This window comes from Hyaena hyaena, unplaced genomic scaffold, assembly GCF_003009895.1.
Source record: "Hyaena hyaena isolate Hyena2069 unplaced genomic scaffold, ASM300989v1 scaffold_724, whole genome shotgun sequence".
NCBI classification, from domain to species: Eukaryota; Metazoa; Chordata; class Mammalia; order Carnivora; family Hyaenidae; genus Hyaena; species Hyaena hyaena.
In genome coordinates this window covers 219,031-233,636 of record NW_024081354.1, presented here as the reverse complement: position 1 = coordinate 233,636, position 14,606 = coordinate 219,031, and the positions used below count along the sequence as shown (strand labels likewise).

The following is a 14,606-nucleotide window of genomic DNA, read 5'->3' as shown; positions in this document are numbered from 1 at the left end:
TTCCTACAAGACGTTTGTTCGTTCTCGCGGGGCTCGAACCCACGAACCGCGAGATCATGACCTAAGTGAAAGTCGGACGCTTAACCGACTAAGCCACCCAGGCGCCCCAAAAGTCAAAAAAATTTTTAAAAATTTATGTATTTATTTTGAGAGAGAGAGAACAAGCAGGGGAGGAGCAGAGAGAGAGAGGGAGAGATAGAATCCCAAGCAGGCTTGGCGACATCAGCACAGAGCCCAGTGTAGGGTTAGAACTCAGGAACCATGAGATCATGACCTAAACCGAGATCAAGAGTCAGACGCTCAACTGACTGTGCCACATAAGTGCCCCCACTTAAAAAAAAAAAACAACAACCTTTTTTTTAATGTTTATTTATTTTTCAGAGAGAGACACACACACAGAGCATGAGTGGAGGATGGGTCAGAGAGAGTGAGAGAGAGACACAGAATCCGAAGCAGGCTCCAGGCTCTGAGCTGTCAGCACAGACCCCAAAGCAGGACTTGAACTCACAAACTGCAAGATCATGACCTGAGCCGAAGTCAGACACTTAACTGACTGAGCCACCCAGGTGCCCGTAGTTGCCCCACCTTTTACTTTAATTACTGGTTAAAAATTTTAAAAGGGTAATTATTTTTGGGGTGCCTGGGTGGCTCAGTCGGTTAAGCATCTAATTCTGGGTTTTGGCTCAGGTCACTATCTCACAGTTCCTGAGTTTGAGCCCCTGGTCGGGCTCGTGCTGACAGTGCAGAGCCTGCTTGGGATTCTCTCTCTCCCCCTCTCAAAATAAATAAATAAAACTTTAAAAACAAAGAGTAATTATTTTTGTACAAGTAAGGAAAAAGAAAGAACCAGAAAGCTTTTTGCCTAAGGAGGTAGGAAGATAGTGGAGTCATTTCCTTCAGGGAGCATTTAATTTATCTTGAATTCTGAGTCAGGACTAATTTGAGTGGTTCTTCTATGTTTTTTCTTTGGATAGCTAGTTCCCTGCCTCATCTGATTCTTGACTAACTTTGGTTACGACCTTGATGACAATCTTACCTCTTCTGGAAGAAGGCCACATTTGGCTGCCACAGCTGTGATGCAAGATTCTGTTATCAGGGTTCCTTGTGGGAAGCCAAATCCGCGAAAGGCCGTATTGGATGGTAAATTTGTCATGCATGCGCGGCCCCGGAATCTAAGGTTGCGGATTTTATAGGCATTTTCCAGCTTTAATATAAGAAATTCTGTTACCTAAAGTAAAAGGAGATATTAATATATATCGGACAATGCTTTTTTTTTTTCTGTAAAAGTCAAGTACAGAGTCTAACTGCTTGTGGAACTTGATAAGTACCTAAAGAAACATGCTCCAGAAAGACTCATCTAGAAATTCTGCATTCTATTCATGATTAGGGATGGTGCTAGTTTCTGATGCACATACCTGCTCAGAGTCATCCAGTGTGCATCCTCCATTAATGAAACACTCAATGTCTAGAGCTTTGATTCGCCCATTGTTCATGAATCCCACCTGTCACCAAATGATGGACATTTTATGATTTGTTTAAAATTTACAGTTCAAGTCACAGCCCAACTCTACTACTGGGTGGAATTGAAGACAGACTCTTCTTCCGTTTGCTTGGTGGTATGTCACATCTGGCTATCCCTTGGTTTTCCATGCTTGGGTGACAAAGACCTCCTGTGACCTGGATTTTGCTGAGCCTTTCCTTTCAACATGTAATTTTCTGGCTTCACAGTCAGTGTGGAATTCCAAAGTCCTTGCTTGCCTCCTGCTGTATAATTGCCACCCTCTTCTTCTTTACTTCTGACAGATTCTCCTTCACTTTTTACTAGTTTTCCTTCTAATTTAGTCTGTGGTTTCTCCCCCTGATGGGAAAGTCTCTGGAATTCCAGACTTCATGGGAAAGAATCACAGTGCATCTCAGAAGTGGATGCTGGGGAATGGACATGAGAATGGCTGCTCCCATTTAGGGAGCTGATGAAGTGCTTTGTGATTGGTTAAGGATATAACAAATGTGAACTAGTGATGATGTTCTTTTTGGGACTCACAAGAGCACCTTGTATTTTTCTAAAGTTGCCATTCTCTTCCCACCCACGTAGACCAGTTGGTCTGCACGGCACAGACTGAAAAGACTGTTGTAGTTCTACCAGAAAAGGGTTGGCCCTGGTGCCTTGGACATTCTGAAAATGGGCACAGCTTTTTGGTTACTAGCACCTATGGAAATATTGGGTAACAAACTCGAGCACATGCAGGGAAATCCATGAATTCAGAATTCATGGTAATTTTGACAAACGCTAGGCTGAAGTTTACCTTTGACTTTTCACAAAGAAATGATTGCTAAGCAAAATAGTATAATAAATAAGGTAACAGAGAGAATTCTTAAACTGTTTATAAACTTTAAGAATTTTTGGAAGGACTTTTTCACACATAAACATCTATTATGCTAATTTACAAACAGCTCTGAAAAACTGAGCAAAACTATGTTAGCTAGGTTTGAATGAGGATTTCTCTCTCTCTCTCTGTCTATCCATATACACACACACGTCTCACACAAACATATTGAAAGTAAAATTATATTTCTTTAAAAATAAAATAAAACTTGTATTTTCCAAAGTCTATTTTCCTCATTTAAGTTATATTTTATAAAACCATAATCACCAAAATATTCAAAGTCTAGAACCTTCTAAATAAGTACTAGTATTAAAACAGTCTCACAACTACAGCATAAATAAAGCCTGGTTTATAATGGGCCAAAACCAAAGAACTCAACAACCACCATAACAACGCAAACTGCCACAATCCCAGAATGTGGCTCTACATTGTTCTTGGTACTAGAAGATAATAATAATTGTGAATATTCATTTCTTTGCATTTGACGGCAAATAAAAATTAATGGCCAACTGTTTCCTTTTCTCTCTAATTATAAAAATTACTAATGCCAATGGAAGAAATAAAATGGTGCTGTGGTATGGCTTTAGTATTCCAAGAAATATAATAATTTAGTAATTGAAGGCAATGGTAACCTCAGGTAGAGGTTGCTATATGTAGTGCTATATATACACTATAAGCAATTCCCAGATAGAACACATTTAATATAGAACTAACACATTACATAAGAACTATTCCAAAAACTCAGTCACAAATTTGAAAAGTACTATTTTTGTCAACTAAATGTTAAAGTATTTTTTATTATTTTTATTTTTTGAGAGAGAGAAAGAGCCGGAAAGGGGCACAGTGAGAAAGAGAGATTGAGAGACAGACAGACAGACAGACAGACAGAGAGAGGAGAATCTTAAGCAGGCTCCATGCTCAGTGTGGAGCCCAACATGGGGCTTGATCTCACAATCCTGGGATCATGACCTGAGCCAAAATTAAGTATCAGATGCTCAACCACCTGAGCCACCCAGGCAACTCAGATGTCAACAGTATTTTTAATGGTGTTTATGCTGTAGTTGTATAAAAGGCAATGAGCATGGTTTGAAACAATTTAAAATTATTTCATTGTTCGTGGATCTTTTTTTCCTATTTTCAAGGAACTTTTGTGATACTTTCCTAACAACTTGGCAGAAACACTTGTAAAAATGATTATGTAGTAAAAATGGTAAAATCGTTTCCAAATATTTCAACAGCAAAATATTTTAATAGTCAAGAAGTTTTGGTATAACAAATGTTCGAGCTTCTTTCATTTTTTGTCTTTGGGGAACTACTAACAAAAATCTTATTCCTTCAGTAATGTTTTTATCATTTGAAATTGTATTTTTACATTCCAGTCTATACTAGATGTACTAAAAGTCCCTCATAAAAATATGAGAATTCAAATACACAGCATTCTCATTTAACATTTTATTTTATTATTATTTTTTAATGTTTATTTATTTTGAGAGAGAGAGAGAACATGTGAGCAGGAGATGGGCAGAGAGAGAGAGGGAGAAAGGGAGAGAGAGAATCCCAAGCAGGCTCTATGCTGTTATTGCAGAGTCTGACATAGGACCCTATCTCATAAACTGTGAGATTATGATCTGAGCAATCAAGAGTCAGATGCTTAACCTACTGAGCCACCCAGGTGCCCCACTCATTTACTGTTTTGGATAAAATTATTATTTGTTTTTAGAATTTAGCAAAATCAAAATAATAGAAAACGACAAAAACCAGTAAGATAAAATGAGGTATTTTAAAATTTTTCTTCTTCTTCTTCCTCTTCTTCCTTTCCTTCTCCTCCTCCTCCTCCTCCTCCTCCTCCTCCTCCTCCTCCTCCTTCTTCTTCTTCTTCTTCTTCTTCTTCTTCTTCTTCTTCTTCTTTTTAATTTACATCCAGGTTAGTTAACATTTAGTATAATAATGATTTCAGGAATAGAATTTAGTGATTAATCACTTACATATAGTATCCAGTGCTCATCCTAACAAGTGTCCTCCTTAATGCCCCCTGCCCATTTAGCTGATTCCCCTACCCCAAACCCCTCCAGCAGCCCTGTTTGTTCTCTATATTTAAGAGTCTCTTAAAATGAGGTAACTTAATAATTTCAAGCTGAATACTCACTTTATATTTTCCGAATAATGGGTGTCTTCCCCCAGTTATTAACATGTCATCTTCACGATCAAGAACAAGACGAATGGGATGACCAGTTCTAAAGAAAACAAATCTTAGATTTTCTATCCATTCCACCCACCCATTGATCCATTCCCCTATTCATCACCTACCCATCTAGCATCCACCGCCTATTTATTCAACCCCTCATTTAATTATCTACCCAAGCATCCATCTAGCTACCTTCCTGGCCATCCATCCTCCATCCATTCTCCCACCTATTTATCCAGCCATTCATTTAACCATCCATCCATCCATCCCACGTATAGTCCTTGAGTGCATACAATAAGCTAGGCACTGATCTGAATTAATATATGACTAAATTACTACTTTTCTGTAGCCTATAACTCAATAGTTAGAGATCTAGCTAAAGTGATTAATGTTGAATTCCAGTTAACTTGTGTTCTTAAGGGTTCAGATTTCATGCTCACCCAGATCCAGCCACTTTGCATATCCCCACCACTAGTTACAAAGTTGAAATAATGCAAATAGATAAATCCATACTTAACACAACTGCAAAAGCAAGGCCAAGTACTTATCTTTAGGATGCTGGGTCAGCATTTTAATTTTCACCCATGAATGCTATTATGTTGGCCATGTAGGGCCTTTGGGCAGCTAGGAGATTCAGCCTTTCTGTATCTCCAGGGCAGTGGTTCCCATACTTTGGAGTGTAGAAGAATCATCTGGCATGCTGGCAAAAATGCAGATTACTGACCCTTAGCACTAGGATTCTCATTCGGTACTTTAGGGAGGGGCCCTAGAATTGGAATTTTTCTCAGTGATTCTTATGAGATACTTTCAGGTGCATGTTGAAAATTACAATTCTGGCACAGGGTTTCCTGTTTTGTGTTTGTTTTTTTTGTTTTTGTTTTTGTTGTTTTTTTAATGGTGAAGACTACCTGGAGCATCAGTTAAATGTAAGGTTTCTGTGTCCACCCCCTGGTGGTTCTGACTCAGTGGGTCTGGGATGGAGAGGCAGGAATTTCTATAAGCCTAGGAGACTCTTATTTATTTTATTTTTGAGAGAGGGGAGGGGCAGAGAGAGGAGGGGACAGAGAATCAGAAGTGGGCTCTGCTCTGACAGCAGCAAGCTCCAGGCTGAGCTTGAACTCACAAACCATGAGATCACAACTCTGGGACACTCACAACTCCGGGAGCCCCTAGAGACTCTTACTATCAACAATTTGGCAACACTGCTCTGGGGACTACTTAATGCATGCCAGATGTGTGTTAAGGTGGGGTTGTAGCGTAAGACACTGGTTCCCACACTTGGCTGCACAGTGGAACCACTGGGTTAGTTTTAAACTATACTGATGCCCTCATTGGTATGGGGCAGCCTAGGCATTGGGACTTACTTAAATGGTTGTCGGATGCTTCTACTGTGCAGTAATGCTTGAGAAGTCTTAAAGGCACAAAGCCTGTTGGGAGTATGATGAACTGATTGCTCCTTCTGGGTATTTGGTGGGTGTGAATAGAGAGGTTCATTATGGAAAGAACTGAAGATGGGATTCAGATCTTGTGATTTCCTGCCTCTCACTGCAGAATAAGACAAACATCTGAGTGCTTTAGGACCTAGCTTTGAACTACACAGAATTTGTCAAAGGAAGCAGAACATTTGAACTTTGCAGGCTGATTGGGTCTCTGACAATACTTTGCAACTACCAAGAAATAGTCATAGAAAATGAACAAGAAACAGAAAATCCAGCAACCTGAACAACATGAACAGCGAAGGAGGAAGCCTTCCTTGCTGGGAATTTCCTTAGCCTGGGAACTCTCTTTGAGGATGTCATCTGTCATTAAGCAAACATTGACTAGCCAGTCCTTCCAGGTGCAGAGAGGCAGAGGGTGGGAGCCTTTCTTTCCTCATGCCACCCTGTCTGCAGCTAGAGTAGGAAGGGAAAGTCGGGGAGGAGCCTCCCCCTTGGCATTCCACTTGGACAAGAGACTGGCCCCACCCCTAAATGGGTCACCTTTCATGAAGCTCAGGGAGGGGCAGCCTCAGCCTTGGAGCTGTTTAACTAATAATATCACTTTTCCTTTTCATAGCTCATTTGAAGTCCTTGGTGCATGTGATTTTTCCAATAACTCTAAGAAGGTGGTATTATATCTATAATTATAAAGAAAAAGAGATAGGAGCCTGAGTTGCCCAAGGACACTTGGGTAGTTACGACAGCAATCCAAGTTACTCTCAGTCCATGGATTTGCCCTTAGCTCTGTACAGTTTACACCCTCCTGTATCCCGGAGCACACTTACTTGATAGCACCCACAGCTGCAATAGCCCCAAATACAGCTGGTCTTCCTATTTTTCCGCCAAAACCTCCACCCACCCGCTTGACATGACAGGTAATCCTGTTGATGGGGACGTTTAAAGTAGAGGACACTGTTTTCTGTGAAAGGTAATGGAAAAGTTTTACAAGAAATGGCAAAGAAGCCTTTTGTTTTCTGAAACATCACAGCAATATTCATCCACACTTACTGTCAGAAAACAAACAAACAAAAAACAAAACCCAAACTAAGATAATGTAAATCCGTTTAGCAGAGAGCTCTGTTGAGTTCATTAACATCGTTAATCTTACAGAACAGCCTTTCCAGCAGAAAAATAGTATTTTCCAGAAGGGAAACTGTCAAAATCCTGGATTCCTGTCAGAGCCGGAATCCTAGCCAAATGCCTAGACTTAACTTCCAATAAGGTGAAAATCAGCAAATGCCTGACAAACTTCTAAAGAAAATGTTTGCAGCTAAAACCTAGAGCACTCTGAGACTGGGAGAATTAAAATGTGCTGTAAAGTGATATGTTTACTCCAAACGTTATCTGTAATGATTATTTTAGAGAAAAGGCAAGTACAGATATAATTTAGTGTTGCTATCCAATCATAGAGCTCATTTAAACATGCCACAAATGAATGTACTCTTTAAAACTGAAATGACTGTGGCTGTTCTTTTCTTTAATTTTGTTAATTTTATTTAATATTCATTCCAGTATAGTTAACACAGTGTTGTTAGTTTTGGGTGTACACTATAGTGGTTCAGCAGTTCTATACATTACTCAGTGGTCACCAGGATAAGTGTGCTGTGAATCCCCTTCACCACAGCTGTTCTTGTACTTACTTGACAAGACCAGAAAAAAAATAAAAGAGTTTTGGTATCTTACTTAGCTGCTCCACTGATGTCCAATACTTGGACATCAAGTTTCTACAGGAAGAATGGCTACTGACTGCAAGGGTATGGGGATTGAAGGCCATGATGAAATTAGGAAGTTCAGAAGGTAAGGGCAATCCTGGACCTCACCTGCACATGGGCTGGATCCTGTGTTGACACATAAATGTCCAGCTCTTTGTCCTCTGCCTTTGGAATAACAAGCACTCTTTGTGTTTCCATGTAGAAATGTTCCTGTCCTCCAACATGAACCTCTCCTGTTAAGTGCAAGCAAAGGGAAATTCCTGAAAGTGTGTGCTCATTGGAAACTACCATGTTGAGTAATTCCCAAGCATGGAAGATGTGGACTGACCAGTCTGGATTTGTCCTGACCAAGGAACTGATGAAGCAGGCATTTGTTCTGCAGCAGCTAAGGGCAATCTGTTTCAGAGACTATAGTTTTGTATAACAAATTGGAAGTGTTTGGTTCTGTTCCTCTGTCTTTGACTAAACAAAGTGCTAAGGATTTTTCTATTTATTCTGTTGTTCTGCCCCTCACCTCTAAAGGCGCCCTCCCTCACAATTTGAGAGAAAGAGATATAAGAGAAATCTGGCAAAGTGCTAAGTCTTTAGAGGATGCCCTTTCTCAGAAGAAATCACACACCCTCAGTGTCTGCTCTGGAACAGAATCATGCAAAGATTCTATTAAATATCCTGAGCTGCTTACCTTCAACAATTTGATCGACTTTTTCAAATGCCTCCTCAATGTTTCCTTGTTCAAGTTTTTTTTCAGGGCATAGGAATGAGTTGTGCTTTATGGCATCCTAAATGATAGGAATAAACCACAAAAGTCAATTAAAATTTTTTTCTTCCACTGCCATTTTTTTTTCTTAGTCAAAGGCCAGTAAACCTCCCCAATTAGCCATCTACTGGGACGCATGAAGGGAGTCATCAAGCAGGGTAGTAATGGAGTAGTGGGCTCATGGCAGAGGCAAGATGGAAGTCTGAGGATGTCTTCTAGAGTGCAGGGAAAACCAACAAGAAGGAGTAGGGAAATGTTAAGAATTGAGATTTGGAGATGTTATGATATCTCATGATGATAAATACTCATTTCTCATTTTAGTGTGGATGTCCAGGGAACAGGTGATTATTAGTACTATCCCCATTTTACAGATGAAGAAACCGTGTCTCAGAGAGGTTACCAAACTCATCTAAGGTTACACAGTAAGTGGTGCAGCCAAGATTCAAAACTAGCAGTTTGGTTCTAGAAAATGTGCTTTTAGCCACTACCCTTACTGCTGCCTCTCATATATACAGTCATTTAAATGAATGAATGAATGAATGGATGGGTGAATAAGTATTGGTATCTATGACTATTTTGTTACCTACTTTCATTCACAAAAGACAATTTTAGCTGACTCTGGACAGTCCTATTCTGAGAGAACTCTAGAACTCTAACCATTCTGAATCCCAGGATATTTCATGGTTTTTCTTCTGGATACCATTTCCTCCTTGAAGAAATGGGATTAGAATTGAAATTTCAAAAACTGATATTAGGATCCTAGTACAACCCCAGGAGGGAGACTGAGCCAAAAGAAATGGTCTGGACTTCTTGCAAACTTGGCAAAATGGGAATTTGGAACAGAATTGGTTTGGTTTAGAAAGATCAAGAAACATGACCTTTTTAACACTTAGAATATTGAGCAAGTTGTGCCTTTTAGGCACATTTTTAAAATGTCAAGTGGTTCACGGGGCCTTTGAAAAAATTTTATTTTCTGTCACAAGTGCACAAATAAGAAAGCTTTTCTAAACTCAGTTACTTTGAACTTGCCCTTCATTGAGTTAGGACCTGCAAATCCTACTCCGCATCTGAATTTTCTATTCTAATCATTCATTGCTTAAAAAAATTTTTTTAAATTATTTATTAATGAGAGAGACAGAGAATAAGCATGGGAGGGTCAGAGAGAGGGGGAGACACAGAATCCGAAGCAGGCTCCAGGCTCTGAACTGTCAGCACAGAGCCCGATGCAGGGCTGGAATTCACAAACCAGGATATTCATGACCTGCGCCGAAGTCGGATGCTTAACCGACTGAGCCACCCAGGTGCCCCCATTCTTTCTGCTTATTAATAGCATTTTCATTCCTTCCGCTAGACCCAAAAATAAGAGTTGAAATTTCTGTGGAATTCCATCATGAAAGTCCCACTGTTTTGGGACCCCATTTTGAAAACATGATTGTTCTCAATATCCATTATCATTATCTTCCCCAATTTTTAGTGGATATGTAGTCACCTGGAATAAAGTCTACATTTCCCAGCTCCCCGTGAGGTGTGGCATCTGACTAGGAGCTAACTAGTGAGATTATGGGAAGTGTCCTTAAAGGGACAGGAGATGCCCTTCTTCATCACCTCATTCTCTCTTCTGTCTGGAATGTGGACTTAATGGCCAAAGCTTCAGTAGCCATTGTGGAGCAAAGTGTGACCTAGAGGATAGAAACCATGCTTGATGCAGTGACTAGATACAAGGAGCCCAGATCTCTGACACAGAACTCTACATAAGCCCTGGATTGATTCCTTCTAGACTTTTTGAATGTAAAAGAGAAAGAAACTTCAATTCTTGGTTTGTTTCCTCACCCCACTCCAACCCTGCCATTTCTTAGAGCCAAAGCGAATTTCAATTCATATGAGTAATATCTTCCAGAGAAAGCTTATTTTTCCAGGGCAAGCCAGTGACAAGAAAAAAAAATTTCTTGCATTAAGAAATTTTCAAAGGTGTTTTTGATTCTACAACCTTACAGGAAAGAAACCAGCCAGTCTGCTTACATTGATGGTGAAGATTATGGGCTCCAGATCTTCATAGGTGATCTTTATCTTTTCAATTGCACTCTTTGCCTGTACATCTGTCTCTGCAACCACAGCGCAGATGATCTGGCCCACGCAAAGCACCTGCAGAAAGTACATGCATGAAGCAGGAAGAAAAATATCAGTAGGAATAGTCCTACTTCACCCGTACCAGTGGCTGGTATCTTTGTTATTATTGTTTGGCAATGATTCTATTGGCCATTTTACTCAATGAATGTAAGCCCCAGAGTAGATGTGAGATTGGCTGTGATCTGAATGTGCTGTGTCCTCTGTCAACCTTGGTTCAAATGTAAGATCTTCATGGTATCATTTATCATTTTAGAGTTTAAAGATAAGGAAAGTGTTTCTTGTACAATTTGATTCGTGTTACCAGCTGTACTGTGTCCCCTCTTTCTCAAATCCAAATGTTGAAGCCTTAATGTTCAATGTGACTGTATTTGGAGATAGGGCCTTTAAGTAATTAAGGGTAATTAAGATTAAATGAGGTCATAAGGGCAGAGCTCTAATCCAATATGACTGGTGTCTTTTTAAGAAGAGGAAGAGATATGGGCGCTCATCCTCAGACAAAAGTCATGTGATGACACAGTGAGAAGACGGCCACCTGCAAACCAGGAAGAGCGGCCTCAGGAAAAACCAAACCTGCCAACATCTTGATCTTGGGTGATCAGTCACTGAACTGTGAAAAAACAAATTTCTGCTTTTTTAAAAGTGGCCCAGTCTGTGGTATTTTGTTATGGCAGCCTGAGCAGATGATATAGCTCTTAAATAAAAACTGACCTCTTCATCTGGAGTTCTATCAAAAGAACAGTGAATCGTTTCATGGAGGAGAAAGTCTGTGTGACTCATCAAGAAGTGACAATAGGGGCGCCTGGGTGGCTTAGTCGGTTAAGCGTCCGACTTTCGCTTAGGTCATGATCTCGCGGTTGGTGGGTTCGAGCCCCTCTCGGGCTCTGTGCTGATTGCCAGCTCAGAGCCTGGAGCCTGTTTCAGTCTGTGACTCCCTCTCTCTCTGACCCTCCCCTGCTCAAGCTGTCTCTCTCTCTCTCCTAGAAATAAATAAAACATTAAAAAAAAAAAAAAAAAGAAGTGACAATAATAGCTAACACGCTAACACTTACTGAGAACCTTTACGTGCCAAGCATCATTGTAAGCATTTTATATGCATTAACCCATTCAGATCTCACTAGAACACCATGGGATTGGTGCAGTGATTGTTCCCATTTTCCAGATAATGATACCCAAATGCACCCGGCTAGTGAACAGTGGAGATGGAACATGAACCAAATTAGCCTGGCTCCAAAAGCAAGTGTTTAGTGAATGTTTGCAGAATTGAATTAAAATGTCAAAGGTGGCAAAAGCAACTTTATTACAAATGGAGTGAATAAAAGTTAGTGAGGGGTGGTGTGGAGGTGTGTATGTGTGGAGTTGGTCTAGGAAGGGAGGGAGTTCAATACAGATAACAGGGATCTGTTCTTTTTTCTAGGGTATTGTATCCTGATACAGGTCAGTTCCTAAATTTATTCTTTAGATGAGAGAAATTGACTCAATAGCACACAGTGGGAAAACTAAGACTTGTTTTTCTGTATGTTTATGATTTCCTTTTTACTGTGTAACTTCCTGACTCCAGAAGAGTTAAGTCTGTCTGAATAAAGATGTTAGGTATATAGAGAAGCTGGAAGAATCAGCACATCTATCCCACAATGTAGGGGGGCAGGGACTGAAAACCAGCTGGAGGTGGTACCTTGGTGATTATCTACAGAGTCATCTGAGAAAGCATGCCTTGTACCTCATCTACAGCCAACAATTTGTCATCCTCAGCACCATTGGTGCCTGGAATGTCCTCAGCTGTTATCACATCAACCACTCCGGGCAGTTCAAGGGCCTCAGACAAATCAATTGATCTGGAAAAAGAGAAATATTCAAGAAGTAGAAATCAGCAAGCTTTGAGGGCCCCAGACCTGAGGAAAGGATAGAACATGGTCGAAAACAGAAATATGAACAACTGTCCAGCGTAGGTCCCAAACAATAAAAGCTAACCTGCCATATGGTCCAGGAGGCTGCCTGCTGGGCCAGGGGTAACACTCACTACAGGAGAGGACCTGGGGGAGGGGCCGTGTGGCTGAGGCAAGGAACATTCTTGGGAAGCTTAGGACAGTGGGCATTTACCATTCAGAAATGCATTATTTCAAGGTTTTATCACCAGCTGAGTATTAGCCCTACTCAGAGTTGCTCCTTTGAGCCATGCCTGCGGCTACAGCAGGGAGATGAGGTGTAATGAGGTTAGAAGAAAGCAAGGAGCCCATAACTGAAATTTTTGTTCTCTTTCATAATGGTCATTTCCAGATACCACCCCCTTCCTCCTCCTGGGGATGGTGCCCTTTTCTTTATTCTTTCAATTTTTGGTTCTTTGGGTTTAGGACATAGCACAACAAGTGCATACCTGCAAGTGTGCTTTTAAAAGTATTTTTTGAAAGCTTTTTATTTACTTACATGATTTTTGCATGGGCTCTTGTACTGGTCACCAAAACCATGAAAAGTTCTCTATCCACCATAGGGATGTCATCACAAAATACAGCTTCACCTGTAGCATGTTTAAGACCTGACAGGTGCATGATGGGGCGTCCCACTGGATCTTGGAGGGATTGGTGAGAATCCACACTCTGCAGAGGAGACAAGAGTTGCCCTGGACAACTTGAAACTTCACAAATGGCCAACACTCCTGATTCAGGATTGAGAAATCAGTCACCATCAGACCACAAACACTGGAGTGGGTCAGATGATAAGTGCAACAATTCAATGATGTTACTAGACTGGGTAATTGTCCTGTCAATTATGTGGCAATGCCAACCTTTTGGCTGAACTGTGAAGTAGGTGAAGGGGCATCTTAGCCTCTTCTTTTGTCATCTTCTTTTCCCAAGTTGTGCCCCTGTACTGTTTTCTTCTGGAACTCAAAGGTTCTCCCTGTCCTGCTTTCTTACCTTTTCCATGACTAAACTGTCTACAGAGAAAGTGATCAAGATGATGAGGTCTAAAGTGATATAATTCCAGAGGGTGGGGAACCAAAATCTAAGCTAAAAGCTTGAGTGTCAACTTGAGTAGTGCCTGGGGTAGGGGAGAGGGGAGGGGAACAAATGACAATGGAGTCCACTTAGATCTAGACCAAGGTGCTTTGGCTGCCCCTGTAAGTGGCCCCAAAACATTACTGGGAGGATACAGATTTGGAGGAAGTGTTTATTTTGGAACTCTTCTGAGGGAAAATCTGTGTGTGTGTGTGTGTGTGTGTGTGTGTGTGTGTGTGTAGGTAGGGTGGGTGAGGGACTGTGTGCTAACAGATGATGATGGATATTTTCTAAATTGTCCTTCAAGAAGGGTGGGTTCAAGTACTGGCAGGGCCCTTGTTTTGCTGACTGGAGATGAGATATTTGCAATCAGGGCTGGAGGCAGAAACTTGCTACTCTCTTATTCAGTCCTTCCCTCACACCTGGCTTAGGTGTTCATGAAACAAATGCCCAAAGAACAGCTGTTTGAGGACACTATCAATGATTAGTCAGATGGTCAAACCATTCCAGGTTGGTCCAGCCTCCAATGTGTGTAGTGGTAGCTCAGGCCTGATCTTAGATCCAGCATCTCCCTGACTTGGCCTAAACAAAGGGCAATGTGCCAGCCCAAATTAGAAAGTCAGAACTACAAACTGCAACTCTGATGAGCTTGCTTTGTTCAAATAACTATAGCTTATCTCTAAGTTTTTAAGTTTCTGTTAAATAATACTCACTGACCTGATACCTTTGGACTCCCCGGGGTCCTGTGATGGGGAAATCTTCTAGAGCACTTAGGAATCGGTCTGAAATTTCAGGATAATGATGGCTGTCCTGAGAGACCATTCAAAACAATAAAGATAAACTGATTAGTCTATGATTAAACTGAGCTTTGGTTTGTGTGAAAATGACTTGGCTGAAGTATCTAAGAAACTGCTAGGCTGGGGTAGCCTGGAATACCAAAATCCACATCATCTCCCCAGGGTCTCCCTTTTTA

General features: G+C 40.8%; 1 protein-coding gene across 1 annotated transcript in view; it reads right to left on the bottom strand.

Moving 5' to 3' along the window:
• The window catches only part of AOX1 (aldehyde oxidase 1), a 121,313-nt gene that overhangs the window by 61,810 nt on the left and 44,897 nt on the right, over window positions 1–14,606 (bottom strand). Inside the window, exons 16-25 of the mRNA XM_039217804.1 lie at window positions 14,351–14,443; window positions 13,065–13,234; window positions 12,361–12,475; window positions 10,536–10,658; window positions 8,442–8,538; window positions 7,868–7,992; window positions 6,833–6,966; window positions 4,531–4,618; window positions 1,416–1,502; window positions 1,037–1,228 (exon numbers count right to left, since the gene is read on the bottom strand). Of these exons, the coding sequence (XP_039073735.1) occupies window positions 1,037–1,228; window positions 1,416–1,502; window positions 4,531–4,618; window positions 6,833–6,966; window positions 7,868–7,992; window positions 8,442–8,538; window positions 10,536–10,658; window positions 12,361–12,475; window positions 13,065–13,234; window positions 14,351–14,443 (1,224 nt within the window). The remainder of the gene's footprint in view (window positions 1–1,036; window positions 1,229–1,415; window positions 1,503–4,530; window positions 4,619–6,832; window positions 6,967–7,867; window positions 7,993–8,441; window positions 8,539–10,535; window positions 10,659–12,360; window positions 12,476–13,064; window positions 13,235–14,350; window positions 14,444–14,606) is intronic.